Source organism: Macrobrachium nipponense, chromosome 16, assembly GCF_015104395.2.
Source record: "Macrobrachium nipponense isolate FS-2020 chromosome 16, ASM1510439v2, whole genome shotgun sequence".
Classification (NCBI taxonomy): Eukaryota; Metazoa; Arthropoda; class Malacostraca; order Decapoda; family Palaemonidae; genus Macrobrachium; species Macrobrachium nipponense.
In genome coordinates, this window is record NC_087209.1 from 56,582,274 (window position 1) to 56,609,742 (window position 27,469).

The window sequence follows — 27,469 nt, forward strand, 5'->3', positions numbered from 1 at the left end:
TTCTGTATATGTGTGTATGTGCGTGAGCCCGTGTATGTATACGTGCGTTTGTGAGTGCTTGTAAGTTTAACTATCTACACTTTATCCCTTAATCATTTAATTTTAAAATTATACGAATGTAATGCAGATATAAAAAAGTAGATGTTGTTGGTGAATTTTATTGTAGCTCGTCAAACATATTCTGGCGTATGTTCGCAAAATTAAGAAGAAAACAATATTCGGCAATGTTGTTCGGAACCTGTTTAGGCGGGTTCAAATAACGAAACGGAAAGAGGTAAAAAAAAGCTATATTGCCCGAACACATTAAAATAAAACCCGCCAAATATCACAAAGCGAATCATTTCTCCCCATAAGCTCCCATGGCGTAAGCGGTGTTACGTAACGCGACGCGACCTATTCCCGAATTTTATTTGAATCTGTCTGGGCGGAGTTTAGTGCTCGAAATAGGTTCCAAGTCGTTTTCTGTGACGGATGGAGTTAAGCGACTAAACGTGGCAGGCAGCTTGTTTGTGAATGACAGTTAGCAGGTTCAAAAAAAAAAAAAAAAAAAAAACTCGTCTTCTTCATTCCTCCTTGATTACACACACACCAAGCCAAGCACGGAGAGAGTGTGGGGGCGTTCTGCTGGGTCCTCCCCAATTTGCAATTGCAAGCACCGGGAAAAGAGACAAGAGTCGTGTCAAGCAACCGAAAATCGAAAGTTAATTTGATTAAATTGCTAGTGTTCGTTTTGAACGTCGCTTCGAGCGCAGGGAGGAGGCGTTTAAATAAAAACAACGATTTCCTCAACAGGTAGGACGGGAAGGTAGGTCGCTGACGGTCGCCTCAGCGGCGCGTCGCGGCGTTGTTGTTGGGTTACGTAACGAGACGCTGTGCTGGCGTTGGCGGGGCAGTGCCGCTGTGGTGGTCTTGTTGCTAAGCTGGTCTTACTTGAACGGACGAGGCGTCCCCCCAAAAACGGCCGGAGGAGAGTGTCATTCAATATTGCGGGCATTTTCATGGTGTTTGTCACGTAAGTAATTGTTATTTAACAGACTCTCCGCTTTATATTAGTAGTCTCATTAATCTTGTTGCTAAGATAGGGGGGCGAGTTTGGGTGACCGTTTTCTGACTGTCCGTAACGGTGCCGGATTAATTATACCCACTTTGAATTCGTTCGCTTGGGCATTTCATACCCAAAGCTGTTTTATCATGCCCTGTTATTTGTTATTACTGTTATTAAGGTCATTACTATTATTTAATCGTAGTTATAACTGACCTAGTCTCAAGGACAAAGGACGCGCGCTAACGACGCCGGATGCATTAACTTTTAAGAATTGAGTTGGGCATTTCGTACCCTAATTTGTTATACCACGCCCCGTTACTGTTATTAAATTAATTTATTGCTATTTAATCGTAGTTAAACATACTGATCTACTCCTGGGACAAAGGAAATTTGGTAACTGCTGGATTAGTGAACTATTTTTAATATGCTTCGTTGGGGATTTCATACCCTAAGCTGTTATACCATTCTCCGCTACTGTTAATAAGCTAATTTCTGTTATTTAATGCAGTCGAAGTCATACTAACCCAAGTAATCCTACAGTGTGGGGGTCCTAATTCACTGCGTTACGTAACAGCAAGATCAGCACTGTTGCATTGAAGTATTTATACTGTTGCTGTTGCTGAGAAACTATTTTCTCGTATAAGGGCCTACTGTGTATACCATTTCTATGTCAGATTCATCAAATATTCATTGAATCTTAGAAATCAATGTAACTATGAGCTGGATATCTGCTTACAGAAGCAGAGATTGTTAAAAAATAATAATAATAAAGCGGGAATGTGAATGAGCAAAAATATGTTGTAGGCGATACGAACCCATAGAAGTTTGATAAAATCACAAAATTCTGCTTTTTTAAGCAGAAAAACTGTTAATTTTGTTTCAGATTTATAAAAAAAAAAATAATAATGAAAAATAAGTTGCTGCGCTAGGGAGAGAGAGCCGTACCAAGTTGGTACCATGTTCCCGGTTCCCAAGCGCTCTCGCCACGAACACAGTTGCGGGCACATTACACTATTCGGTTAGTGTAGAACTTTATTCCCTCTTTGTTTTTCTTTATGATTGTTTTATTTTGCTTACAATATTGCTTCTTCAAGCAGATAAACTGCTAATTTTTTAGTGGCAAATATACTTCTGTTTGAAGATCTGTCGAAAGAAGTTATTTTGAAAATTGTAGAGAAAAGGTAAACATACACAACGGAGCAGTGAATTTGGGCCACTGGGACATACCAAGTCTGGTAAGGATGCCCGATTAAATTAACTTTTAAGAATAGTATGTCAAGTTGGGCGTTTCATACCCGAAGCTCATAAACTATACCCAGCTACTGTTGATAAGTTAATTGCTGTCATTGTTATTTACCTACTTTGTATTTAACTCTGTATAGGTACTACGAAAAGGGCTGTCATTGTTATTTACTTTGTATTTAACTCTGTACTACTTTAACCTTTTCGGGACAGCAAGGATGCCGGATTAATTACCTATTTTGAATACCTAGCTAGTATGTTAAGTTGGGGTATCTCGTACCCTTAGGTGTTATACCATACCCCACAATTGTTATTAAGCTAATTGCTGTTACTATTCAATCCTAATTAAACTCATACCTACAACAAACTAACCTTAGTTTATGGAAGTAGCTAGTAGCTACCTAGGTAGTATCTTCTCCCAGGGGGTGACTGCAGACGGTGGGGGAGGGGCACTACCTAGGTATATGTTATAAATTTACTTGTAGCCTAAATATTTTGCATTGTAACTTTCCCTTGACCCTTACCTAACCTCCCCTTGACCTAACCTAACCCAGGGGCTCATTGGTGGGTGGGCAGCACTACTATCAGTGCTTCCCTTGGGGCATGCTGTAAGCAATCTAGAACTTGTCAGCAACATAACTTGGGGCGTTTTGCCCAGACTTGGCTTGGCTGGGGCCCTGGGAATGTGTGCCCCCTCTCCCATTTATTTATTTATTTATTTTTTTCTTTTAATACCTAGCTAATTTTGGGAGTTCAGAGATCATTGTATCACCCCCCCCCCCCAATCAATTGGGTTGTCCCCCTACTTTTTTTTTTTTAAAGATAATTCTGTGTATGCTCCCCCTAAGTGGGGTTGGTCCCCATAACCCCTCCTCCCCTGGAGTTGGCTTACCCATTTCTAAACTTTTATATTTTTCGCTATTTCTGAGGTCACAGCATGTCAGAAAGGCTGTAATTAGGATATTACACATTCAGAATATGTACACAAGTTATGACAGTCATGATTATAACTTCCAGAAAGTTTTATCTTAGCATTACTAAGAAATAGCTATTATTATGATTAAATCGTATATGTAATCATCTTTTCAGATTTGATTGAATAATGGCAGACGCTGTAACAGCAAGCGTGCACAAACATCGTCGCACGACACTGGAGCGAATTGAGAAGTACATCTCGGATGTTTATTTCACCGATGTGAACTTGCGAGGAAAGCTCTATCCCAACTCAAAGCCTATTGAAAGTAAGGACATTACCTATGCTTTCTCGAGATACTACGGATACGAACTGTAAAACTGATTTCCATTTGTGTTTGACAGTCAAGATTAATTAATAATTTTTATTCACATGTTATAATCTGAAGGCTCATTAAAGGAGGTGTCATGCGTAATTGTAAACTAGATAAGATATGGTACCATCTTATGTTTATGCTTGTATGTATTGATTGATATGTTGTAATTTCAGAGATATGGCATTGGACTCTTCCGGGTGGAGAGGGAAAATGGGATAAGTTTCCCTTCTCCAACATTGTTGCTCAAAATTTTACACCTACGAAAGTTGGTGAAAAGTTTGGCCCTATTTGGAGCACACATTGGTTCAGGGTTTGTCAACTGAATATGTATTTTGCCATTTATGATTTCCCAAGTTGCCAAATTGCTATAATTCATATCCTTGATGTTTGAATTTGAACTCTACAATATTCAGAATTTTAACAATGGCTGTTTTTCAGGTGGAAATTAATGTGCCTGAAAATTGGATAGGGCAGGAGGTCTGGTTACGCTGGAAAAGCCAGTCAGAGGCAATGGTGTGGAGTGAATCAGGTAGTCCTTTACAGGTACGTACTTTTGCATAATGATTTCAAGTTCTGCAAAATCATTTATTGCAAACATTCTGATTTTTGGGAATTGTAAATTATTTAACAGCTTGGAGGAAACTACCAATAAATTTTTACTATTGTAGTTTTTGCATGCGGAATGCACAGTTTCAGGTTATGATATTGCTTTGGAATACTTTTGATTCACACTATTCATATTGTACGTCCCTTTATAAGGAAGATTAGAAAGCTTCTCATACTTTCCCACTCACAGTGTTTAAATTTTGCAGGGCTTATCCACTGGTGTTGACAAGCAAATGAGGAGTGGCTTCCGAATCAGTGAATGTTGGAAGCCTACAGAAAGAAGGTGTCCATTTGTTTATTACATAGAGATGGCATGTAATAACATGTTTGGTGTTGGGAAAAATGGCATGATCAGTAAGTATCACATCATTTGTTTTTTTGTATTTTTGGTATGAAATGCTTGTCATTACAAATCTAATTTCTACAATTTTACAATTGCCTGTGTTGTATACACTGTTTTGGAAATTATGAAAAAGAAGCATTTAATTGGTAATTGTCAATGTAGTTATAATTGTCTTGTGTCCTTGTTTGCAAAGGGCCCATAAGCAAAGCATTAATTTGACATGTTTCTTGTCCCTTTGGTTTTGATGTTAGGTTTCATACCCATCAGAAATAGGCCTTCTTAGAAGGTCCTCTTCACATTGTTTAGTCCAATGACAGCTGAGTTTTCCTAGTCTTGACAAGTATAAGCTGCCTTTTTGGATTATTGCAATTTGGAATTGAGGCACTGTGATTTCTTCCTTACATTGCTTGGGACATTGATAAAAGCAGCTGACATGATGTCATATGATTATCCATGCCCACGACTAGGCATTACTTTACTTCCAGTTTCACTTCTTTTACTCTACAGGATGCAGGAGAAAACCTTTTCTATTTTTTTATTGGTCTTTTATCAAATAAATTGTAACTAAGACATGCTTATGTACTGTTTTAGCTTTGGTTATATTTTATTTTTAAGTATGATTTCATTTCAGACCCTCCTGATGAAGGCAAAACCTTCACTCTTGAAATGGCTGAAATTTGCACCATGGACAAGCAAGTTCGTAAGTTGTTGTTGGACCTAGAAGTTCTCCATGGAATGGCTAAGAAGTTGGATAATGACCCCCGAGGATATGAGGCACTCTATTGTGGCAACCAAATGATTAATTACATTATTAATGGCAACAAAAGGTAAATGGCATTGTTAAAAGCATGTGCAAGGCAGTTAAAATTCAGTATGTAATTATGGGCAATATACATCGGTCTGTGTCGTGGGAGAAATGTTCTGGTCTTATCTCATGTCGTTAAATTCCAGCTGTAAGTTTGTCATCTTCCTCGCAATCAGGTTGATTTGATACTGAAATGGAATGTTTTAGAAGTTACATGCAAATCATATTGCTAACTATGGTACTTTTGGTGTCTTTTGATATTGAATAATATAGTACTAGTGTGTGATTTTGCATGAATTGTGCAGGCCACTCGTGTTTCAAGATTTTGAGGGCTTAATATCACTACAATGAAAAACAGATTGAGTGAATCATCTCAGGAAAGTACAATCAGAATCTGTTTAGTGTCAAGTCCTGTGAAGTAACTCGGTTCTGTTTTTTAAAATTGGTTGATGCTTTCACAATCTGTAGCTACTGAGGGTGGAATAGGTAGGTAGGATTGTTATATACTAGTAAAGTTAGGGCACCTAGTAATGTTTATAGAATTTTGTGGTAATGGCATTGAAGATATGGCTCGTAAATGGAATGTGAATAGACAAAGCTGCCCATGATGCAAAAAATTACTTGATTTGAGTGACAAAATGTAGGGAGAACTGGCATAGTTTTTTTCTTTCTTTCTTTCTTTTTTAATAAAAACCAGGAACCTTATATTTGAAGCAAAATGAAGATCTGTGTAAAGAGTAATGCATGAAATATTTGCTCTTGCCAGTGATTCATAACCAAATTCAGAGTCCTTTAAATATGTACAGTATTTAATGTAAAATATAGGATATAAGGTAAAATGGTGCACTTTGGGTAATGTTATGTGCAGTGTTAAGTATTTTTTAGGACTGAGTATTTAAAAATTGATGTATCCAGTAAGGCTGAAATCCCATGAATATCAGATTGTCAGTATATTGTTTCTTTAAAAAGGTACAGTACATACTAGTAAACAGGAGTATTCAATTTATTTTAGGTGAAGTGTTCATGTGAGCATTTTTAGTACCTAGGCTAATTGAAGGTAATACAAGTGTTTATGAATGTCGGTGATTTTTTTTAATGCTATACATCCTTTTTTCAGCCTAGCAAGTAGGATTGCGGATAACTTTTTCTCAAAACGAAATGGGGAACGTGCTCACACACTTGCCATAATGGGTCACTGCCACATTGATTCAGCTTGGTTGTGGCCTTATTCTGAAACCAAGAGGAAGTGTGCACGTTCTTGGGCTTCCACGCTGCAACTGATGAAGGATTACCCTGAAATGAAATTTGTTTGCTCACAGGTTGGTTGACATACTGTGCAGACAGCTTATCACGTTGTCAGTAACAGTGTGATACTTTTGTCCCAGCGTATGTGTTAAAAAAGTTGTGCTTTCATAATAGAGTAGTACTGTACGTACTTTAAACGTAATGCTTGTGTTCCATTTAGTTTTTATGAAATTTTCTATTCCAGGCTCAGCAGTTTGAATGGGTGAAATTGTACTATCCTGAGTTGTATGCAAGAATTAAAATCAGAGTCCAAGAAGGACGTTTCATTCCTGTAGGAGGCACTTGGGTTGAAATGGATGGACTCATACCTAGGTAGGTCATCAGAAAAATTATTCTCTTTAATTCAGACCCGTAATTGATAACATCTTAAAGTAGCTGCAAAATTACTACAAATGTTGCTAGGTAATTGGTGTCTGCAAGGAGTAGTACTGTACTATTAAGTATGAATTTCCCATTACTTCAACTCGTGGATAGGAAGGCATTCTAATTTAGCCAACAGTGAAATTTGTGACCACTTAGCTTGAGTCTCTCACTCAAGAATGCTACCATCCTGTTTTTTGTGTCACCTTTTGCACAAACTATGTTTTTCTGGTATATGATCAGCCTTCAAGGGAGAGCTCGGTAACCCTGATACCATGTACATTGCTGTAACCATAATTGCTTCCAAATTTAAGGAATATAGGCTCAGCTTTTAATTATATTTTCCAATGCAGTTTTGAAATACAAAAACCTTTGTTACTCCTAAGTTTCTTTGTACAAGGCAATATTTATCTTAACTGATAATACTGTACATGAAAGCACCTGTTCTCAGTAAGTTATCGGTTATATTTGTAATAGACCTACATTGGTTGTAAGTTTTCATTTGTAAATTTACAGTGGAGAGTCCTTCATGAGGCAGTTTCTTTATGGGCAGAGGTTCTTCCAAAAGGAATTTGGATTAAAATGCAAAGAATTCTGGCTTCCGGACACATTTGGATATTCTGCACAGATTCCTCAAATATGCAAGGTAGGTGTATTGAGGCAGTTGTAATTTGGTTATTGCAAAACAGTACCAGATAGTATAGAAAAAATATGAAACTCCTACCATTTCAAAGGGAAATTTGATCACGTTCAGAGTTAGAACTTCAATTATATTTCAGTCACATTTTTTTTTTTTGTATTGTTCAGATTTTTGTAAATTTGCATAAGCAAGCAACAGATGGCAAGTTGTAGCTTGAAGACCAGAAAGATTAGCAAATAGAAATGTTACCTGATATTACCAAGTAAGTAAATTGTGAAGAAAATATTAAAAAGAAATAATACCTCAGTGTTATCATCATTTTGTCCAAACACACTAAAGACATTACGTATTATAGAATTAGAGAACAACACAAGCAGATTTAAGAAACATGATTTTAATGTCCTCAGGTGACTTGGGAATTATTTCCTTGCACATTCTTAATTGCAGCAGGTCTATATACAAAAATTCAAACATTTAATTTTTTGGTGCTGACGAAAAGAATCAAGAACTTTGAAAGGTCAGATACGTACTACATTTCTTAAAGGTGCAGGCTGAGTTCAGTCTCTGTGAGTAACAGGTCCCCTATGTGTTAAACATAAGATTTTAAATTAGACTTAGCTTGAGATATAATAACCAGAATTACTCGAGTTAATACAGAAATTTTGATAGAGAATTAAATTTTCCAGCACTTTGGCATAACTCGATTCCTGACTCAGAAGTTAAGCTGGAGCCTAGTCAATAAGTTCCCACATCACAATTTCTTGTGGGAAGGACTTGATGGAACAACCGTTCTTGCTCATTTCCCACCTGGCAATTCTTATGAGATGGATGTCACGTAAGTACAGATGACTGCTGCTATTAGCAGACTTGCATATTCGCAGATTTTTCTATGGAACATTTATAATACCCATTATTCGCGGAAAATTTGCGTATTCGTGGTACTAATTTTCACTGAGAAATATTCACAAAGGTGTATTTTCATATAATTTTCATGACTAAATACACTTTTTGTGATAAAACTAGTAAAATACTCAGGTACGTATAAGCATTTTTAGAGTTTTATTTTATTTATTTTTTTATTTTTTTTATTTATATATTTATTTATTTTTGTGTGTGTTTTAACTATCAAAATAGGCAGTTCTAAGCATTTTTAGAAGTGTTTTAAGTATTCGCTGATTTTAGCTATCCAAGAGGGGAGGGGTGTAGGTCTATTGTTTTGGGGATGTAAATTACCATAAGTCTGTATTTTGAAGGGGAATACTTTCAAAGTGAAGGTAGTAAGCAATTTATATTTAGGTTATTGGAGAAATTTATTATCTGTGAAGACCAGTTTCATCAGTGTCAAGATGATTCATGGAAAAACTTATTCTTAATCCATAACTACACAAAAGTAATTCATCATTGAAGGTTTAGTAGCAGTAGTTTATGACAGTTCTGCTTTAGCTGTATTTCACTAAAAGGAATTAACTTTCTTGGGTATACTGTCACTTCTTTTAAAGCTTTTACAGGTAAAGAAATGAAACTACACGTGGTCAAGTATTGCAGTATTATATGAGTAAATTTGTGCTAGTTGAAAAAGTTTATTCGTTAATCCTTATTAATGTCTGTCAGGTATCTGATTAAAAATTTTGGCTTCAGGGTCGACGAAGCTGTTCGAACTGTGAGTAACTTGGAAGATAAAGGGAGAGTGACAACATCAGCCTTCTTGTATGGCTTTGGGGATGGTGGTGGTGGCCCTACCAGCGACATGTTGGAAAGAGCACGTCGGTTGCATGATGTTGATGGCTGCCCTAGGTTTGTATTATTATTATTATTATTATTATTATTATTATTATTATTATTATTATATATTGAAAGAGCAGAATGCTACTAGGACTAGGCCCCAGAAAGAAGAGCAGCCCATTATCAAAAGGAAATACAGAAGTAAAGAGTAAATTATATTAGAGTACATTCTTAGAAAGCAGTCAATTATTTCATTTACATTTTATTGTTTAGATGGCAACATATCCCAAAGAACTGATTTTTATCTAATTAAATCTTCCATTCAAGTATAATTGCTGTTTGGTATTGTTAATAGATTATGATTATTCTTATTATTATTATTATTTTATTAAAAGTAATGGCTACTTCAGTAGCGTTACACTTGTAGAGATTCTTCTCTATTTTGCGAATAGCGGCTTCTTCCGTGCTACTTAAACAGGCTAGTAGAGCGCCTATAGAGGTCAGGGTCAAAATAGGTGTATATATTTATTTGAATTTTACAGATAAACTATGATACCATAGTCATCCAAGTCATTAACGATTTTCTCTCTCTCTTTCTTAAAGCAAGCTTTTGTTTGGAGCTGCCAGACATCCTCGGGCTGGGAAGCTGAGGGTGGACTGATCTTGGTGCGGTGTCCTTCCTCCTTATATCTGTGGTTGCCTGAGCCAGGTCTCAAGGCAACCAATGAAAACAAAGACTCACCGCCACCAGCCAATAGGAGATAAGCATGGGGCAGACCCCCTGCTGTCACCCACAGATATAAAGAGGAAGGACACCGCACCAAGATCAGTCCACCCTCAGCTTCCCAGCCCGAGGATGTCTGGCAGCTCCAAACAAAAGCTTGCTTTAAGAAAGAGAGAGAGAAAATCGTTAATGGCTTGGATGACTATGGTATCATAGTTTATCTGTAAAATTCAAATAAATATATACACCTATTTTGACCCTGTATTTGACCATGACCTCTATAGGCGCTCTACTAGCCTGTTTAAGTAGCACGGAAAAAGCCGCTATTCGCAAAATAGAGAAAAATCTCTACAAGTGTAACGCTGCTGAAGTAGCCATTACTTTTAATAAAGTATGCTTGAGAGAGGGTCTGCTTCCTAAGTATATTATTATTATTATTATATTGAAAGAGCAGAATGCTACAAGGACTAGGCCCCAGGAAGAAGAGCAGCCCAATATCAAAAGGAAATACAGACGTAAAGAGAAAATTATATTAAAGTACATTCTTAGAAAACAGTCAGTTATTTCATTTACATTTTATTGTTTAGATGGCAACATATCCCAAAGAACTGATTTTTTATCTAATTAAATCTTCCATTCAAGTATAATTGCTATGTGGTATTGTTAATAAATTCAAACATTTTGGACAATGTGCAATAGATTTTGTAAGACGTGTTCACTACCTGTACAGTTTACTGATGTAGTACAGTACTATATAGGTGAATACCACGGGAAAATGATAGTCAGAAATCCAAGCCCTTTTGTCTTTACTAAGACATTGTCAAGGAGCTCCTTGACAGTGTCTTAGTAAAGACGAAAGCGCTTGGATTTCTGACTATCATTTTCCTGTGGTATTCACCTATTTAATGAAGTCACGTGCATCTATTTTGATATTTAAGCACAGTACTATATGTATTTATAGTTTAGAATTCACAACACCCTCTTGAGCATAAGTCGTTACGTATTTAATTTGTATTTACGTATCCTAAAGTCATTTATAAACAGGCAGTCCCCAGTTATCGATGGGGGTTCTGTTCCGATGGCTTGATAAGCGAAAATTGCTGATAACGGCGCTTATTGGTGCCGATAACCATTCAATAGCACCTATGTTAGGTGTGTATCATAGCCAATACTCTATTATCAGCGCCTATAACTAGAAATCGGTGCTTTTTGGCGTTGAAATTTGCCTATTTTTGGCATGAAATAAGCGCCATAACACTGGATCACTAGTAACTTGGGACTGCCTGTATATTATTTATAATGTCACGTAGATGGATTTCAGAAGTTGAATGAGTATATAATGTAATGAAAGACATAAGCTTTGTATATTTTTTGACTTCCCAACGTTTCTTATATCCAAAAGAATGGAGCACATGTCACCAGATGAGTTCTTCCAGCGTCTAGAGAAGGACCAGCGTAACCTATGTCGCTGGGTAGGAGAGTTGTATCTTGAGCTACATAATGGCACTTACACATCACAGGTAATTTTATATTTGTAGTTCATCTCATGAGTGTTTCATGTTGTCTTAATATCTTGACTGTTAGTTAGTTGTACTTTTGTACTTGATGTTATTATTAATGTACAGACACCACATTTCTCACAAACATTCAAAGATACAAACAAGCAGGATCACAAATTAAAATTGAGTTCAGAGTGCTCTCCATTGCCACCCATGAGTTCAGATTTTATGGATCATTGGTACGTATTGATAAAGAAATACAGTGGACCCCCGTATTCACGTTCTCCGGATTCACGGACTCGCATATTTGCGGATTTCTCTCGGGAACGTTTCCCTGTATTATTTACGGAAAATTCGCAGTATTTTCCTATGAGAAATATCCACAATTTTTTTTTTTTTTTTTTTTTTTTTTTTTTTTTTTTTTTTATCATAAAATGCACTTTTAGTGATAAAATTATTAAAAAATCCAGTATAAAATTTTTAGTGGGTTTTTCTTGAGTTTTAACTAACAAAATAGGCTATTTTTAGCATTTTTATATGGGTTCCAATATTCGTGGGTTCTAACTATTCCTGGGGGGTCTGGTGCGAATCTCCCGTGAATACAGGGGGACCACTGTATACAGTACTGTATATACAGTGTACTGTATTAAAGGATGATAAAACATACATTAATGTATTGACTTTATATCGTACTGTACTTAAATAGGCTTGAAGAGTACAGTAACCAACTTGATCAATCCAACATACAAACAGCCGTCCGAAACGTAACTCGTTCACCAGTAGGATGGTGTATGTAATGGAAACTTGTTCTCTGGATGATTGATGTTTTTCATGAATTGCATAATATTATTGTTTTGTTTTTTCAATCACATGAAATATACATTCTGTATCCAATATGGGTTATATATACTGTATCCATTAAGCATCTTGAACATCCCTTGCAGGCCAACACAAAGAAGCAGAATCGTGAATGTGAATTTGCCTTGAGGGAAGCAGAGATGCTCTTGGCGATAGCAACTGTAAGAGGACTGTTCAGAAATACTGAAGGTTACAGGTAAGCTGTGGTTACCTTGATGGAAAGAGGATCCCATTAAATTTTCCAGTTCTGAAAGAAAATTACCCAAATCCGTAGAAGTCTTACAAAGACTTCTTATGAGCCCTGTGAAACAGCTTCTCTTTTGGCTCATATAATCAAACTGCCTTTCTCTTAACCTTTTTGTTCACCAAACTTATCAGTGAACTCCAGAACTTCAGGAAATGACAGCCAAGATTGGTGAGATCATTTCTGGCACATTGTTATGCTTTGCAATCCCTTCTCTCTTGAACTTGTGAGGCTGTTAGCAATGAGATTCACTTCTTTCCCACCAAATTGGCTAAACCTCATTGCCAAATCATCTTCATTCATTCTCCAATTTCTCCTCAACCATCTTCCAAGAAGTTGTGAAAAGAACCTGTTCTTCAGTCCCATAAAAGGAGGACTGCTGCCTATTTTTACCCTAATCTATGTCAATTTACATTTCCTAGGCCAAGATAGTTATGACTGAAGATAATTAAATGGGTGTTGAAGATCTGCTGGATGTATTTTTAACCTAGGATATTGTATTTCTCTATAAAAAAAATTATTTGGACGTATTTTCTTAATTTTAGTGTTACTTGCAGGTATCAGGCTGAGCTTACGGAAGCGTGGAAGAAGGTACTTCTTAACCAATTCCACGACGTCATCCCTGGGTCAAGCATAGGGATTGTTTATCGTGACTCTGATCATTTGTATCAAGAGGCCTTGAAGTCTGCCAAAGGAGTGAAGGAGCTCTGTCTTGATACCATTTGTAAAGGTATGTATTGTACAGAAATGCAAGTCAAAGAGTATCTTTAAGGATGACTTTAGTATTCTATTTCAAGAGGCAAGTGGAGGAAGCTACTGAGATTCTGAAGGTGACAGTTAGTTTACAGAGATGCAGATTTTTGTTTGGACGTTCAGCCGTATTAGTCTTTTGGATCTGAGAAAATGCCTCAATATGAATTTGGGTGTACATTACTATATAATAGTAAAAAGACTAATGTTTTTACATCTTGAAATCTGACTCCCTTTGTAATATGGTTACTGAATTTAATGAATATATAAAGTATTTAGTAGTTTTTGCTGCTTTTACATAAATTAAATAATTTTTCCTCTCCATTACTGATTCTTGTTTACTTTAGGTAACTCGTCAGAAGGGGAAAATGAAATAGCTGTGATCAACACTTTACCATGGCCAGTGAAGAAAGTGGTCAGAATTACAAATGAAATTTTGGAAGAGCCAAGTCAAAAGAGAATAAGATTAGAAGAAGAAACCATGCAACCTGCAAGCAATGGAGGTCACTATGTTGCAGTAAAAGCTCAAGGGATTGGCTATTCAAAAATGAATGTGGCCCATACAGCTCCTGTTGAAATTGGTAAGTTAATTTTTAAATTTGCATGTGAAATACTGATAAATTTATTTTCTTTTGCAGGGTCAGAAACCCACGCTATCTTTGATCTAATATTAAGAGGTATGGGGAGGCCATCCAAATGATGTGTTAAATGGGGATCATTCAAGTAATTATTGGTAGCTTCATTGTCTTCCATCATTCCCTGGAGTTACACGCAGTCATTGATGGAACTTATCCATCTGCATATCTTTGCATTTGTATTTTTTTTTCCACTGTTAAGTCATAAAAGATAGCTTAAATAGACCAGTGTGGTAAGAAATCTTAACTTATAGAGCAGGAGTCAACCTTTTTTTTCTGTTTTTTTATGTGTAGATTTCAGTGGAAAATGTATTTTCTGTTTTACCACCAAAGCCCTGGATAGAAGCTAGGCAAGTGGTTCATATCATACTCATTTCACGTTGACAGTTATTCCTTTAGAATGAGCATTAGCATTTTTGGAAGTGCAATAAACTTGTCTTTTAAGAGACTACAAGCAATAAAATTTGTTTGTCCAGAAGTCCTGACAACCTAATGTGCATGACATGAAAACAATGTTGAATGTTAAAAGGTAAAATGTTCATCTGTATTAGACTTATCAGTCTTAAAATATTTTGAGTGCTTTTTCATGTATTTTAAATTTATTTTATATCCATATTTTGACAGGCTTCAAAGACAACAAGTTCATCCTGAGAAACAGTTTCATTGAAGCTGTTATTACAAGATATGGCACTGTGGAGCACTTAAGGTTAGCTGGAGGAGATGCAAGAGATGCCTTTGGTGTAGACCAACAGGGTAGTGCAAAATTCGGAAATCAGCTGACCCTCTACGATGATGTTCCCCTGTACTGGGATGCTTGGGATACCATGGACTACCATTTGGAAACTGCACAAATTCTAAATCATGAGGTCAGGTTGTTAAATGAAATAGTTTGCATGTCTGTCTTCTGCTACACAAGTAGGGCTGAAGTCATGTACTTCATTAGACAACCCAAAAATGATTTTGAAATTCAGATCATTCTAGCAAAAAGTGTAGCAACTTTTAAGTAGAGAAATGGTAACATACAAAAACATCATGAAAGATTTTTAATTATGCATCTTGGTGATTACAAGGAGGAGGTTGCTATGTTCAGTCTGTAATACATCTATTGCTGTTGGACTTCCACTGTGAGGTGGTGGATTTTGCCCATGGCTACATGGCTGTACACTGTAGTAAACTAACTTATTTCCTAACACAAAATCCTTTACAAATTTGACTGATATTAAAGTATATTGATTAGAAAGATCCATATACTATAAGTACATAAAGTTTTTTTTTTTTAATGCTTAAAGCTACTATATCACCTCAGAAACTAACGTTATTATCTATGTAACTGTGCTTTTAAGTATGACTTCCATTTTTAAAGCATTTTAATGTTTGTTTTCCCAACAGAGTGCTAATTTAATGCAGGAAATGGAAATTGTTGAAAGTGGCCCTCTGTTAGTGAAGCTTCGGTGGCGCTTGAATATAAGCGAGCACTCTAGTCTTCGCCAGGATATTGAGTTAACAGCCGTCGATCCTTACCTTACATTCTACACCTGCGTTGATTGGCATGAAAATCACAAGTTCCTCAAAGTCTCATTTGATACAGGACTTCATCCAAAGAAGGCTACATTTGACACACAATTTGGCCATTTAGAGCGGCCAACCCATTCAAATACATCTTGGGAATCTGCCAAATATGAAGTGTGTGGCCACAAGTAAGTGATTAGATGCATTATTTTTAGAGCAAGTAAAGTATAAGGAGCATCACTTTATTGTAAGAAGTCTCTTTCTCTTTGTTTTGCATTTGGCCTTGAAGCATGTAGGGTCAGTACCATCATCTGTTTGTAGATATGTGAATTAGCAATGAAGCATTAGATAAGTTTTACATTGCAGTGAAAAGAAAGCTCATAGACAAAGGTAACAGTATCTGATGTCAAGTACTTGGAATCATTAACCTCATTGTTACCCATGCAAAGATTCATAAAAAAGAACACTCATAAAATTTGCTGATCAGGAATGTTTATTCATATGCCTTTTTGATTATCTACTGCCACGTGCATTCCAGGTATTTATTAGGGCTAGCAGTTACTTTAGTTAAAAGGGAACAAATAATGCTATATGAGGTGAAAAAATGCTTTTAGTTCCCAGCTGCTGGCTTGAATTTAAGAAACTGGCTTATGTACATGTCTTTTACCTTAGGTGGGCTGACCTGTCAGAGTACAACTTTGGAGTCGCAGTACTGAATGACAGTAAATATGGATGGACCTGCAGGGAAAGTAAATTGAGTCTTTCTCTCTTGAGATCACCAAAGGCCCCAGATGATAAATGTGACATGGGAATTCATACCTTTAAATATGCTCTTATGCCCCATGATGGTAAGTGGAATGTTTTTCTATTTTAAAAGAATTCTTTTGACTCAAACCTCACTGCTGATGTTTGTCAGTAGCAAGTTTACCTTTGGTAATAGTTGCTGTTATATCTTTCTCACATATAGTCTAGTACCTGGTGTACATGACCACATTTGTACGTACTTCAGGAATTAGTTTCGCTCACTGGTTTAGACTGGACGTACTGTATGTAGGAAGAGAACTCTGAAACTTTAGAATGAATTAGATGCATTTGCTATGCCAAAGGTGATACCATCCACTGCAACTTGAAATCCAGCTTTGAAGCTGTACTTTACAGTATTTGACACATTTCCTTCTCAGCCAGGAGACTCTCATTACTTCATTATGACTTCTGGTGAAGTGTAAGCAAGGATTATGTTTTTTATAGTTTGCAGTCTGCCAGTGCTGCTCAATACTACTTAAATTTTTTTTTCAGGGAGTTTCCAAAAAGCACAAGTTCAGAAGAAGGCTTATGAATTCAACAATGATTTGATTGTGTCACCGTCAAAGTGGTGAGTGTTACACATGCATTTTGTAAAATAACTTTCAGATTTATTGGGTCCTTATTTGATTGTGTTGAAATACAGACAGATTCATTACTCAAATCTCTATATACTTCAAATGTTCACTAATAGGTCATAATATTCTTTTCCTTTTATAGCATGAATGTAAATGCTGACAATTGGTTCAGTTTGGAAGGAGACGGTGCAATGATAGAAGCTGTCAAACTGTCTGAGGACAATGGAAATCTTGTGGTTCGTATTTACGAGATGAATGGAGGACGTGGCACAGTAAGGTAGGTTGCTGCCGTGTTTAAAGTGTATCTTTTTGCATTTGATATTTCCTTCGTTTTTTTTTTTAATCACAATGTCAGTTTCCCCTGGACAACAATGCATATTAGGTCTTATCTAGCCCAGGTACATAGAATATGGCATTGGCAATTCTAAGGTTTCTAGCATATGTTCCCACAAATCTTTTGCTAGTTTCAGGGGCCATTCATCCTTGGGTTTCCACGTACCTAATTAGGCATTGGTAAACATTAATTCAAAGTATTTATAACAGAAATATTAACTAATTTCTCTCCTCACTTCAGACTGAAGATAACAGCACACCCAGCACCTGCAAGCGCCCAACTTTGCAATGGACTGGAAGAACCAATTGCTCCATTGATACTTATGAAGTGTCACTCTTCCTCAGGACCTGAAACATATGTCTGCGACCTACACTTGACACCTTTCAAAATTTTGAATGTGTTGTTGGTATATGCAAGGCAGTGATTATTTTACAGAAGCTGCCAAGGTTGGAAAAAGGAATATTTTCTTTTATTTCTGTTAGGTTTATAAACCTGAGTAATTTAGGTTATTAGTGTGTAGCGTAGAACAAGAGAATTAAACATTAAGGTACAGTAGTGAGGGAAGAAGTATCTGGTTCACTACTTCTAGCAATCGCAATCCTCCAGTTTTTATGCTATTTTTAGAGGTTCATTTCTGCAAATACTAGAATTGACATAAGTTTGCAAATGATCTTAAATTTGTATTGATTATATCAGTACTGTTTATTGTGAGGCAAACCATAACGTAGTTTTTGACTGGGTTAGATGATGATGTACTATAATTTTTGGTGGGTCTACTTTGATTGAGAGACTAACCACAACCTTTGGAACAATAGGCTCCCCTTGATGAATTCTTAGTCCATTTTCATTTTGTACTGGGGTTGAAAAGCTCGAGTAAAATCTAGGTTTCATTGATATTTGATTTTTATAAGTAAATTTTTGTTTTTAGAGGTAATCCTCAAGTTAACTTTTAGCACAGTAATTTTAAAGTTTAGGCAGCTTAGAAATGGATATCCATAAGGGTCATTCAAAAGCTCATGGCATAAGCCAGATAATGTCACATTCATGGAATATTTTTGCAAAACTACAACTGCTCTTGGTCTTTTATGTTCAAGCTACCACTCTCTTGAAGGTTGTACATCACCAATATTTCGGTCCAAATAGTGTGCTCTTAGCCAGCACCTGTGCCCTGGTACGTACTGGTTATCTTTTGGACTGTCATAATCTGTTGTTTGGAGGCATGCGATGAACAAAAACCACTTTGTTGATGTTGGTGTTTTTGCCCCATCTGGGACGTATCCTGAGTGCTCTGTCTGTCGGCATGAATTCACCGGCCGATTTCTTACAGGTGGAGTAAAAACAGAGTCCACTTTGATCATTTTGTCTGTTTACACAGAGTTCTCTGATATATCCTTTAGAGAAGTATCACAGTGAGGCTTTTTTTCTTGCACCTTGCAAATTTCCAAGGGCCTTACCATCAGCATAATTAAGCAAAGAATTGAGTTATTGCTTAACATCTCAAAGTAACTTAAGTTCTTGGTCACACTGAAATTTTAGTTGGTGCTCATCCTTCATTGCAAGGATGAAAAGATTTTGAATGACCCTTATCCCATGTGTTCCACTACACATTGACTTTTACAATTTACAGTAATTTTAACATTAGATTGAGCAGTTATAGTACTTTGTATTTGGTTTTGGTTTAATCACCTTGTAGTGGTTTGATTTGGTGCTACTTTGGTGGTTTCTATGGTAAATTTAGCTTCTAGCCCTTCAGAAGTTTTTAGATTTTAGCCTTTTAATAGATTTTATAACTGTTTACAAAAAAAAAAAATTTTATAAAGAGAGTTAATAAAAGGCAATTCCATTTATGCACAGCTTCTTGTCCTACAAATTTGATTCAACTTCTAAAAGGAAAAGGAATGATTTAGTTACAAGGAGGAGTGCAGTACGCAATGTAGTTACTAAATAAGTGTATACACAACACTACCTCGATGTACTATTTAAAACAATGTTTATGTACATGACCCCCTGAAAGTAATCTGGCACTTATCTTTGATAGACAAGCCAATTTACCATATGTTAATTTAAGTAATCAAATGTTTATGTAAATTACCAGATAAAATGAAATTGGAAAAGAAATATGATCAACTACTGTGGTCAGGGAAAACTTACATCCAATACTACAGTATGATTAACTGGTAAGGAATTACAGTATGTATACTTGATAGTTAACGAGCATTTATAATAGTGACAAAATCAGGCTTGAGTGAAGCACCGCCAACTAGAAAGCCATCAATGTCACCCATCTTTGCCAACTCGGCACAGTTGGCTGGAGAAACGGACCCACCGTAGATGATACGACAGGATTCGGCCACTTCACTGCTGACATTTTCAGAGAGCCAGTTCCGAAGTTTAGCATGGACATCTTGAGCCTAAAAGAATAAATTTCTTTTAAATCTTGAGTGCTTTGTACAGCTTTCAGTTATGAGTTAATGTCCCTACTTAATAGTTGTTGCAGCTAAATTAATCAGTTTTTCACTTAATCTCCAACAATAATTTTTTTCTAATTCATTAAGGCGTCAACAAGCTGTAATGGCATAGTTATGAAAGACTAAATTGTTGTACATACTAGGATGCCTGTCTTGTGTAACAGTTTCAGAGATTGAATAAATTACATTTTGGTATGAAATCATTCAGTTTCTGGGTAAGCAAATGGATCCATCCATGTTTCAGTGAAACAAACCTCTTTTATCACAGTTCAAGACCCTGATCACAGGCAGGCATCAGCAATGAAGGTTCCCCAAAGGAACTTGCCTTGACATTTGAGGGCGTCAGATAACAGATGTTACAGTTTGTAAGAGTTACTGATAATGTTATAAAGTAGTATAAAGAAATCACCAAGCCACATTTCAATGGGAACTGTTCCCTTGAAAGATTCTTTGAAAAATTAATAAAAATGTACATTTTAAAAATGACAAAGACCTCGATGGAGAGTAAAACCATTGACATCCTTACAAATGAAGAGGGAAGGTGATGGTGCAAAGAACCAGCAGCACAGCACTGTGCTGAAAACCATTCCAGTCAGCCCTGGCCATAAGACTGTATCTTAAAAGCATAAAAGCTCTGCCAACAAGGAATCAGAGGAATTTATTTCTGGTGATAGAAATTAATTTCTCAATGTGGTTTGGATCCCACAATAAGCTGTAGGTCCCGTTGCTAAGTAACCAATTGGTTCCTAGTCATGCAAAAACTATCTAATCCTTCAGGCCATTCAACTTGAAGATTAAGAGGGCCACTAAATTGAGAAACCTGTGTATTGCGTAAATTATAAGAAAAGTATGAATATGAAAAAACCAGGACAAGACAAGAAAAAAAAACTGACAAAATTTCTTCACGCTGTGATCTATGTTGAGGTGAAGTAGTTTTCAATTCTAACACCCAGTGCTTAACGAGATATTTCTCACCATGACCAAGAACTTAACACTTCCAATGACAGTGTTTGAACTACTACCAGCACCTTGTCTTATATTGGTTAACTGCGGCCAATTTCATTTCAAGGACCAAGCTCTTCTGAACTTCCTTCAACACCAGTGACACCACACTCACTAGTAATGCCTTCTCTTTGGAGACATTGCCACAGCATTAATTAGCACAAACTTAACACAATTACCTGGTTATATTTGTTCATCTCAAAAACCACAACAAAATCTGATGTTGTCAGTTCTTATGAAATGGTTGAATGTTACTTTAAAAAGATCAGTGTAATAAAAAATGAGACCCTAGTATTCACCATTCAGTATGATAGGCATGACAAGTAACAGCTACACACAAGCTATGTAACTGTCAGGGATCAGCAGAGAATTTTTCAACCTCCAAGAATCTCAATAAATGGCTCAACACAGGTATCACAAGATTCAAGCAGTTTCCTTACTTTGATCACAAGACGGTGCAATGATTGACAATGCACTCAAGCTCTGCACACATGATGTTCTGTATACAAGGTCCCTCTCGGCAAAACAGCACTGATTACTGAGCCCAAATTTTTAAAATGCAGATCATAAAAAATTATTATTGTAAAAAGCTTAAGACCAATTTTGGCAAAATATAAAATATTGGTCCCAAGGTTCATGGAACAGAGAATATTTGTTTTTTATACTTCCCCAAGATATTCCCAAAATGGAAAAGGACTGAGTCAAGATGCCTGTGGGATATTAGAAAAATTTTAAGTTTTCCTATGCTTTCAATATATTTTACTTGAAATATCATTCGTGTTCCCCCACACAAAGGCAAAATTATAAGGAAAATACTGTAGCAAGCATTCATGTATAGTATAAAATTTCATGCTTTTAACATAAGCAAGGAAACCACTACATAGAAACCCGACAGAAACCAGCAGCAGTACTATGTCCATAGGTAAGACCCCCTCTACAGATATATGATGGAGGTAATTATTACATACCTGCTCAGGTGTAGCAGTTTTGCCAGTGCCAATGGCCCATACAGGTTCATAAGCAATGACAACTCGAGACCAATCTGAAATGTTTGGTAGCAGAGCCTTCATTTGTGCAAATACAACTTCATCAGTCTGGTTGTTTTCTCGCTCCTCTAACTTCTCTCCAATACAAGGGATAACCTGAAATTTTGTGGATGGTTACAGGGTGTAAGTACTAAATGCTCAGTGTGCAAGGATTTTTCTACAAAGAAAATTACAATAATGCAGTAGGGGTGGAATTCAGTGCAATATTTGATGTTAGAATACGTATGTTACTATACCTGGAAACAATCACTGGGGATCTGGTTACTTAGCCTCCTACCTACACTGCTTTAAGTATTTGTTATCAGTAACTCTTATAGTGTTAACAATATCTTCTAATAACCATTTGACCCCATTTTAATTTCATAAAGTAATGAATGGTCAGAAGTTTTAAAATCTTGTATATATTTTCCCATCCCTTCAGAATCATCCTTAACTCAAGCGTTTACCTTTCATCTTTCCCTGATATGGACTTTAGTTGCCAATTCATCATAAAGTTTTTAATTTCTGCAACTACTGACATCAATTGTACATCATTATCCTTTTCCCTGATTTACCATTGGAATTTAGTCTTATATTATACTTATTGTTACATACTTTAGCAACTCCAAACAAGCTATGTGCACTTGTACGAATCAGAAGAATATGCATATCCTTTTCACACACAAAGACTGTCCTCTCATGGAAGGTGAAAAGAACGAGGAGAAAGATATCAAGAATAGAGTTTTAAAGTTAAGCAATTCAGAAGGTAAAATAAAGGAGAAACATCACTTAAATAACTACAGTAATACATGTGTGGATGTACATATTTGTAATGTATGTTGCGTGCATATAAGTAAAATTTTTGTGGTACAGTACCATATTATCAAAGCTAAATATACAACTAATGAAAGCAACAATAAAACCAATTTTTGAAGAGAAAGGATACATTAACCCAGTCTGTGAATAATACTCAATTCCTCAAATTCTTAGTTACATTGTACTGTATATGTTATTTTGTTAGTAAACGATTCCTTTAAACTTACTAACTTACTTTTAATCCTGCCTCCAGAGCATGTCCTACTTTTTGGCTGATCAATTCATCTGATTCATCAAAGACATTTCTTCGCTCTGAATGACCCAAAATGACCCATTCGCATCCACAGTCTTTGATCATTGCTGGGGAAATTTCTCCAGTGAAAGCACCTTTTGGCACCTGAGAAAATAAATGAGATTTGATGGAACAAAAGAAACTTTCTAAGAAATGATGAATAATACCTGCACTGTGTAGCAAATGCTATATATATGGGGTGGGGCAACATAATCAGCAATGTAATAGCAAACATTCAGGGCCGAGCAAAGGGTCCTCTTGATTTGCAATAGTGATGTACATACAGATATCATGGCTATTCTTGTAAGATTCACAAATATTCACCACTGAATCATTACAATTTTCGGCTAGGTATTAACCCGTTTCCTACACTGATTTTCAACTATGGTCACAAATAATGGTTAAATTTTATAGTAGCCATATATGTATGTACCACTCAAGAAGACATTTATTAATGCCTATAAAAGTATAAGTATGTGGGAAACATCTCAGGTTGGCTAAAGTATCATTAGAGATTGTTGTTAATACATCTGCAAAAAAAAAAAAAAAATAAAACAGTCGGTAATCTCTGCTCAGTTTGTATAAGATAAATTCATTTAAAGTCCCAAGTGTCCTTTGACATGTCTGATGTTACAAACATGCCTATCTCTGTAAGCATGAATGTTTTCCAAAATAATCTTAACAAAAACTACTATAGTGCATACATGGGTATTTCATGAGGATTATCAACCTAAAAAAATAAGTTTACAATAGTATATACCTTGTAGCAGTTCTGTGCAGCAACTCCAATTTCCTCTGGGAGGTTATCCCGAACATATGAAAGGTAGCACTGAGGGCATCCTACCACAACCTCTGTCAAAGCATGAATTAAATCAGTTATTCATTGGGGCTAATTTCTTCCAAAAGATCAAAGATACTAAGCTAAAATATGACACATCAACTTCACCAAAGTCGCACTTTAAAGTATATTAAGAAACATTGGCTAGAAAACCTTACACAAGTGATGCTTAACTAACCTACATAACCCCCAGGAAGATCAAACTTAGCCCTAAGGGAATGGTTCAAGCTTATGGTTCACATCAAAATTCCTGCTTACTTTGGGGATGCTACGAAGAAAATGTAAGATCAGAAAGAGGCAAATGAGTGGGTTCCCAGACAATAAAATCACAGAGATAAGTTAGTGAAACCACAAAAGTGAGTCAAGTACTATAATCTATCACCATACGAGGAAATCTGGAATGTCGGAAGTTACAAGTTCTAACACCAAGGTTTTATAGGGAAGAGTCAGGACAAAGGAATTGCTTTAGCATGCCTAAATAAACTCTCCAACTTCGAACTCCAAAAGCTGGTATTTGTCTTTGGGATCATGGAGTTGTCTCCATATAAAAAATGTACTCAATTAATTACATCTTTGATATGTGATAGTGAGCAGTAATTGGCAAATGACATTGATACAGTCATACGATACTTGCCACAGCCTACTTGAAAACTTGCAAAGGAAACCTTTTGCAGAAATTGTGATAGGTAGATGAAATGAAAACGGACCACTCATGAATAAAGAGCACACACCAGATTAGTCGTCAAAATCTACACACATGGTGTGTATGAGTGTAAACAACAGGGAAGATGCTAAAAGAATAGTTAAGGGAATCAAGAGTAAATTTAATTAAGCAGGAGTAACTTCAGTTCTTAAACAGATGGTAAACAGAAGATGTAATGATCTACATGATCCTGTCATTAAGGAACATGTATGATTGTCAATTTGACACTCAATAGTACAGACAACTGACTTGAATAGCATACCATGCATGTATTCTTTCAAAGCCAAAAACTCCTATATGTGGGTTAGAAGTTAGGAGACTGTAATCAGGATAGAAATTCAACATATTTACATGAAAGGATGATTTGGTGCCCCTCATTCTAGTTATGCAATGCTGAAATTGCAGTAATCAAAGACATCATCTCTGAAATGGATTACAAAATATTAACAGGAGAAATTTTAAGGGCCAAGAAGAACTATCACTGGAGAGAATTTGAGAGAAGGAACCCTTTCAACTCGATCTTTTAATGAAGAATTTATGAAGCAGATATCGGGTAAATCCAAAACCTTGGATATTATATACAGGTATAATTTTGGAAGGTACGCTAAGTATATTTTTTTTTTTACAGATCCTCTGACCTAAGGTCAATTGCACAAATTCAAGCCTAATATCTATGGGCATAAAGATGGAAAGGAGTTCAACCTGTAACTCTGGCAGTCAACATTTAACTCCCTGGACCTGCCAAACTATTCCACAATTTAAAGCAGTCATAAAAGACTGGGAGCGGTCATGATTGTTGAACTAAAAACCAGCCTCTTTAAGAATATACTGATGGCAGAATGTCTTGTGTGGACATTAAAAATGTCTCAGTAAAGAGTATTTAAAATTTGCTTTTGTTTCCTTACTAATGAGTATTTGTATAGATGGAGTTCTGGGGGCTTAAGTTGATATTATAAGATGCTGGCACGAGTCTTATGAGATCAAAGGAAGGGTCAGTAATGGAATATGAACTGAAAAAACGTTAGCCTAGTATACTAATTCCTCTTAGGGATAGCCTATGGGCAGCCAATCTTGATTCCTTCACTGCAACTAATATCTAATTTGAATAATATGAAATGATAGTCTACGAAATATTAATTAATTTCTGCAAAAAATAACTTTTACCCAGAGTAAAGTCGCTTCGAGTTAGCCAAAGAAATTTTAAAAAATGATCTAAAAAGAACACTGAAAAATAATGTTAGGCTACATAAATGAAATGAATTGTGAAAATTTATATATTAAATATTTACAGAATGCATTCATTTATGTAAAAAAACTTATCAATTAAATTTATGGCCAAAAATTAAGTTAAATTTGAGCAACCATACACATTTCTACCTAATATCGACCAAAAAATGCCCCACCTAGCAACGTAACCGACCGAGGCAATGGAGTCGGGTAACTTAAAATATAATCACCGATATTGAAACTGCCTGCGAACTGTTAATTCCTGCCATAACTATACAGTTATAACTGTCGACATTACTTAACAAAGTCGACAGAACATCGAACTGTACCTCTCTCTCACTTCGGGTTCAGTACAAAAATATGAATAAAATCATTATAAAACCATTATCTCACCAGTGTCAGGATTCAAGGGACCCTTCTTCAGGAAGGAAATGATCCCGTCAATGGAGCCTTTGGTCCCGTTCATCTTCCAGTTGCCGCCGACGAAAAATTTCCTTGAGGGAGACATTTTCGCTCGAGTTTAAATCCTTCACTTTGACAGCTCACAACGTCGTCTGCAGCAACTCTAATCCTCCCAGACTGTCATGCAGTGTTGCCAACCTCTCTTCGACATCGATTTAAGTTGGGTTTTCCATAAATGCTATATTAAAGAAAATGTTTTTTTTAGAATTATCGTTTAAGCAACTCATTTTTACAGCAATAAAGTGTACAAAAAATAAATAACTCGCTGCACGCAAATGAAGTTACAGAAAAAGCTTGTGTATAGGTATACTATATTTCGTAAAGATGTTTGTCCCATCCGATGAACTACATGAATCCTGGCGTCTAACTCGGCCTCGTAATGACATTTAAATGTAGAATTTTAATTCAAACTGAAGATAATATCTTACTTCATAATCTACGGCACTTAAAAATATATATACTGACGCGCTTTGCAGAATAATAAATGTTATGAGCAAATAAAGGGTCTGGCAACACTGCAACTTATACCCAAGGTGTTCGGAACCCCACGGCATTTGACGATAAATATAATTTGCAAAAATGAAATCAGACCTCAAAACTCAACAGTTGATGAACTTATCCATCATTTCCATGCATTTACTAACGATTAAGATATCTGGATCAGTTTAGATTTGAAATGTAAGCTTTCTAGATGATTTATCCATGACGATGCAATCAGCTGATTTCGAGTCTATCTCTATGACAGGTCCAGACTCCAGTTATGCTCGTACTTACCCTTAGGATAAGTACTAGATGTAACCGACGAATATTGATTACACTTGTTATTTCTCATATATGAATCACATCACACACCAGAGAAACTTAAATCATTAAATCAACTAAGTGTAAGATATGGAAACATGTTTTAGGAGAGAGAGAGATGTTAGGAAGATAGAACGGCCTCGTTAAGGGCTTGAAAGAGATGAAATACTTTAGCAGGCAAATGTCATTTCCTCTTCAGAAAACTGAATTTTATATAAAAATACTCTGGTTCTCTGGATTATGAATTGAAATATCCCGAGTTTCATGACATTAATATTGATAAAACACTGGAAATAATTGGTCATAATTTCTTTTATATTACAGAACATGCACTGCAACCTTATCTTGGAGAGTGGTGTATCAGTTATTATATTAATTTGCTCTTATTTTTTGTAATTTGTTTCTCTTGGCCACAATTTACAGCAAGCATACCTCTCCTCTAGCTGTAGGTACCCTTGTCAATGACAGTGGTACACTTATTCACAATATCTATTTAGCATAACATATTATTTTAAAGCGAGGAACATCTACAGTGGAATATAAAAT

At 36.0% G+C, this 27,469-nt stretch overlaps 2 protein-coding genes across 7 annotated transcripts; one reads left to right on the plus strand and one right to left on the minus strand.

Annotated features, from left to right (window-relative positions):
• Positions 1-591: 591 nt before the first annotated feature.
• On the plus strand, positions 592-19,134 carry LOC135195712 (alpha-mannosidase 2C1-like). Of its 6 annotated transcripts, none has more exons than XM_064222121.1 (21): positions 592-805; positions 3,377-3,528; positions 3,750-3,886; positions 4,015-4,119; positions 4,389-4,536; positions 5,157-5,352; positions 6,448-6,649; positions 6,820-6,947; positions 7,512-7,641; positions 8,322-8,470; positions 9,274-9,429; positions 11,484-11,601; positions 12,525-12,634; positions 13,240-13,412; positions 13,780-14,013; positions 14,692-14,933; positions 15,457-15,764; positions 16,249-16,424; positions 16,873-16,948; positions 17,098-17,232; positions 17,530-19,134. In XM_064222121.1, exons 2-21 carry the CDS (start codon positions 3,390-3,392, stop codon positions 17,711-17,713), a joined length of 3,246 nt encoding a protein of 1,081 aa, XP_064078191.1. In that variant the 5' UTR covers positions 592-805; positions 3,377-3,389; the 3' UTR covers positions 17,714-19,134. The 6 variants fall into 6 exon arrangements, with proteins under 6 accessions (XP_064078191.1, XP_064078189.1, XP_064078188.1 ...); XM_064222119.1 differs by having other exon boundaries at positions 592-792; XM_064222118.1 differs by lacking the exon at positions 592-805 and adding an exon at positions 858-1,012.
• LOC135195714 (triosephosphate isomerase-like) lies at positions 16,956-26,250 on the minus strand. The gene is made up of 5 exons (XM_064222123.1): positions 26,054-26,250; positions 23,653-23,744; positions 22,836-22,997; positions 21,728-21,901; positions 16,956-19,700 (listed from the first exon to the last, which is right to left on the minus strand). Exons 1-5 carry the CDS (start codon positions 26,166-26,168, stop codon positions 19,497-19,499), a joined length of 747 nt encoding a protein of 248 aa, XP_064078193.1. The 5' UTR covers positions 26,169-26,250; the 3' UTR covers positions 16,956-19,496.
• Between the last annotated feature and the right edge of the window lie 1,219 nt (positions 26,251-27,469).